The following is a 4,496-nucleotide window of genomic DNA, read 5'->3' on the forward strand; positions in this document are numbered from 1 at the left end:
GCAGGTGAGAAACAGGAGTGAGGTGTCAGCTGTGAGGTAGGTGATGAGTGAAGAACAGAACAGAATCCATTTCCTCTTCAAACTGCTGTCAGACATTATCTACTGCACTCTGATCACATCACTCAGACCAGCTGCTTTCTACAAAGTCTCATCAACAACATCTTTAAAACAAACATCAACAACCAGGAAGCAGCTTCACCTCTGATCACACACACACTCAACTCTACTCACTCACCTGGATGGAACAGACTCAGGTGTGATGATGTCTGATGGCTCATTATCCTAAAACAGCTCTCTTCCTGCGCTTTGCTTCTCTTTGACACGACACTCGTATGTTCCAGTATCATTAACCGTCACATCCTTCAGAATCAAAGACACGTCTCCATCCTTCATCTGTCTGTCCTGCAGATCCACCCGGTTCTTAAAAGATGGATGCTGTTCGTCTGGATTGAGCCTCTTATCCCGAAACAGAAGCACATATTCTTCCCCCAGGTCAGCTCTGCTCCACTCCACAATAATAATGACGTTGTTGTTTGGAGCTCGACATGGCAGAGTGACGTTCTTCTGTCCAGATTTAGCTGGGATGATTTTCTGATCTGAAAGAGGAGAAAAGAAGTAAAAAGTTAAAAACAAACAAACAATCAAACAAACAAAAAAACAACAACACACATAGCTGAGAGGGTAAAGGTCAAAGTACAACTGTTCACTTCTACAGTTAATGAGGGTGACGGACACTTGTGTCAAACCTCATTTTTCAAATTTTTTTGACGCTGCTTTTAAAGTATGTTTTAAAGGAAGGTTGTTTCACTTTGTTATCTGCAATAAATAAGGAGCTAATTCTGAACATGAACTGTTGTAATAAATGTTTGGTACACTGGGGTTCTCAAAAATGATTTAAACAGAAGATCACAAAGACTTCCACAGAACAACAACATGTGCTGGTAATAAGTGAACAGAATGTGTGAGAGAAAGCAGCCTCTCATTATAAGACACTGTGAGTCTCTGCATGCTGCCTTTATGGAGCTACAGCTGTTTGTATACACTGAACAAAAAGCTTTGTAGCTGCATACTGACTCCTGACACTACAACACATCACACTGACACACACAAAGTGTCATTTATGTGTCCATCTGATAAAGGTTTCTGTTGGGACAGCAGGGGGAGACAGGTTTTGACTCAGATGCCCTCCAGTGTAGTCCACCAAAATCCTGACTGTGCCTTAGTGGAAGTGGATGACACAGGAATCTGTGACTGCAGAGACATTTTCATTGTTCTTCACACTCGTTTTCACTTCAGCTCTTTTTATGTTAGATCTGCTCTCTTCTCTCCGGCTGGCTGACGAACCAACAACAACACGAGCAGGAACGAACCACAGACCGGTTGTATCACATACTTTGCACAGCTGACAGCAGAGCTCTCTGCATGCAGACAGTCCCTGAACAGTGGCTGCACCGCCTCTGCTGGACTGTAAACTCCTCTTTACACATTCTTCTCACAGAGAGAGTGGATGGAGTTTGTGTTAACATCACACAGACTCCACCCAGCCTCATGCTGCAGTAGGTAGAGGTACGGGTCACAGCTGTAGCTGTAGTTGGTACCTAGAGTGGCACCTACAGATGCCACTATTATTTGCTGCAGCAGTTGCCTCTATTTGGAGATGATGCCACGATCTGCTGAGCAGAAAGTCGTGCTATGTGATTAAGCGTTTTTCAGGAAACTGCTGTAAGGTTGCGTTTTGTTTAACACTGCAGTTAACTTTAAAAATGCCTCGTGCCCCTCACAACTTAAGAAGCACCCGGGCAAGTCAGTGCAATCATTTATTAATCTACTGATCTGTGTCTGTGATCGTGAACATGTTTCATGAAAATTTACATTAATATACACACAGCAGGAAATATTTCTGCTTTACCTGCAATGTTTTGTTTTTTTCTGGACAGATAAATATGTGTTTATTCTGTTTCTAACTGGAAAGCTTTTGCATCCTTTGAAGTATTTAGTAAAAGAGTGTGCTGGATATCTTCCATTTTTTAGGAAGCTACAGCCTCTCCATTCAAAACTATTCTACATCCATGCATGTACATGTTCCTGTGTGCCATGTCTAATTATTTAAGAAAGAACAAAACCTGATCATCTAAACACATTTGTTCTTTTAAGTTTCAGTTTGTCTTCAGTTCTCTTGCAATAAATAAGTTTTAGTTGAGACTAAATAACTAAATAAATAATAGCACACAGATTACATGAAATATAACTGTTATACTTTTACTTGAAAAATACATGAATGACATTTCATTATCAAAACTGATTTTTGGCTCTGTGCAACGTTATCTGCTATACCAAGGTTTACATATGACACTATTTCCTTTAGGATTCATAATGTTTTCTGATTCTTTCCAGTCAGAGACGATCAGTATCACAACAGTGATTATCAGCTTTCCGCTTCAGCCTCAGTGTGCGCTCACAAAAAGTGTCTGGTTCACGTTTCATTCTTCTTTCTTAGAAACTGTTGACCACTTTCTCCAACCAGAGACATTGTCAGAATGACAGGTGATAACATTTTATAAAGAATATAACGATCAAAAGCGTTATTATTATCGTTTTTATTATTATTTACTCGTGAGAACAAGATATACAGTTTCTGCTGCTACTGTCTGACTCTTAAGGATATTATTAAGGTAAACGTATTAATTCATATTCCTTCAGCAGATAATCAGCGTCATACAAAGTGCTTACGCCAAAGAAAGTCATCAGAGAAAATAGAGATTTTTGTTCAGAAAGTTACCATGGCGATTAAAAGAGCTACCTTCATGAAACTAAAAACTGACTCGAGTTAACTTGCCAACTTCTTAATCTTGCTTCATAGTCACATCCTTCTCTACAAAACATACCACACTATGTGAGCCACAGATAGTTTCTGAGTGCTGACTTGAGCTTGTGCTATCCTTTTTTTGGTAACGCAGTTGATTCTCACCTACAGGCCAGTGGACACTCTTTCAATGATGAGGATGTGCACATCCTGGAGAGGAAGGAACGCTGGTTTGACCGCGGTGCGGAGTCAAGGAGGCCATTTACGTGAAAAGGGAAAGACCATCTCTGAATCGAGGAGGGGGCCTAAGGGGACATCTGTCACCATCTTACAGCCATTCCCCAACTCTCTGTGAATGGTACTCATGGCCATTGTTCATTGGTCTGATCACTGGCTATGACAATTGCATATTAATGTTTAAGAAAGTGACCTCCCAGCCTATTGTTCATTAGTGGGCTGGTTTCTGTGATTGTACAAATGTACTGTTTATAAGGTTGGAGAAACCTGCAGTCAGCTGAGACTGAAGAACTTGGATGAGTAACAAAAAGTTTCTCCCAATGAAAACGTTTTGGGATTGTAATTTCACTGTGGAACTTTTCTAGCATTGATACTTATGGAATAACCGACTATGCCACAGGGCGACAAACTAGCATGGGGCGTTCATGGAGTCCATGGGCGGGGCCTCCACCGTAGCTCGGGAGCAAAACAGATTCTGTTTTCCTTTCTTTACCGACAACTGCTAATTAACAGTGGTTAGCTCAGGGGCTGCTGCCACCCCAGATTTAAGATTAAGATTACAAATTTTAAACGTTCACTAATGTTTACGAGCACTGCTGCCATCTTGGATTGTGAACTCGGGCTTCTTTCACTTTCTAAAGTTGAACGTCATCGTGAAATTTCCCACAGAAAAATTAAACACGATTACAAACCATCATTCCTTCTGTTTGTCTCTGTGGGGGGTTCTTTAGTTTCAAAAGTTAAATCTCACCTGCTGAGACAAACACGAAGACGCCGACCAACAGCGAAATGGAGCAAAGCGGAGCATATGTTGGAGGAGCCATTTCCGTATTTAGCTAATGTGGGTTCTCCAGGTAATGAAGTCATGTGACTTACCTTATTTTAAGTCACATGACTTAAAATAAGTGAACTCGGGCTTCTTTCACTTTCTAAAGTTGAATACGACCCAATAAAAAGTACAAGCGCTAAGACCCAAGTAACACAGTGGTCCGCTAACAACCAGCTAACCACGGACCATGAGGCAAAAATCCCCATAGGTTCTGAGGATCTCCTGCAGGTTGATGGCAGTAACGGGGGAATGTCTGCTACAGTGGGAGTCACACTGGCTGTTCAGCGACCCCCCTGGCAATCACCTGTTGCTAGGGAAAAATTCCCTAGTAACAATTTTCCGACAGGATGACAAAATTCTCCCTAATTATTTTGGTTGCTAGCATACTGCTGCAGCTGTATTTGAACGGAAGTGATGGATTTGTGGACAAACACTACGCACTTACTCCCCGATCTGTAACGAACGTTACGAACGTTAAAAATGACAGGAGGAGAAAACAGTGTTTCCTGAAAAAAGTAAAAGTTGGACTTACTTAAACACATTACATCGTGTAGCGCTGAGGCACAACATTTACTTTGACAAACCGTGTTAATCCTGTGGTTTCTGGGTCACTTTTTTAGAATTTAA

At 41.2% G+C, this 4,496-nt stretch overlaps 1 protein-coding gene across 1 annotated transcript; it reads right to left on the reverse strand.

The window, feature by feature from the left end:
- Positions 1 to 272: 272 nt before the first annotated feature.
- On the reverse strand, positions 273 to 3,910 carry LOC121812830 (coxsackievirus and adenovirus receptor homolog). The gene is made up of 2 exons (XM_042215921.1): positions 3,792 to 3,910; positions 273 to 596 (listed from the first exon to the last, which is right to left on the reverse strand). Exons 1-2 carry the CDS (start codon positions 3,862 to 3,864, stop codon positions 283 to 285), a joined length of 387 nt encoding a protein of 128 aa, XP_042071855.1. The 5' UTR covers positions 3,865 to 3,910; the 3' UTR covers positions 273 to 282.
- Positions 3,911 to 4,496: the final 586 nt, after the last annotated feature.

The sequence above is a fragment of the Haplochromis burtoni genome, unplaced genomic scaffold (assembly GCF_018398535.1).
Source record: "Haplochromis burtoni strain Fernald_Lab_line unplaced genomic scaffold, NCSU_Asbu1 Contig_871, whole genome shotgun sequence".
NCBI classification, from domain to species: domain Eukaryota; kingdom Metazoa; phylum Chordata; class Actinopteri; order Cichliformes; family Cichlidae; genus Haplochromis; species Haplochromis burtoni.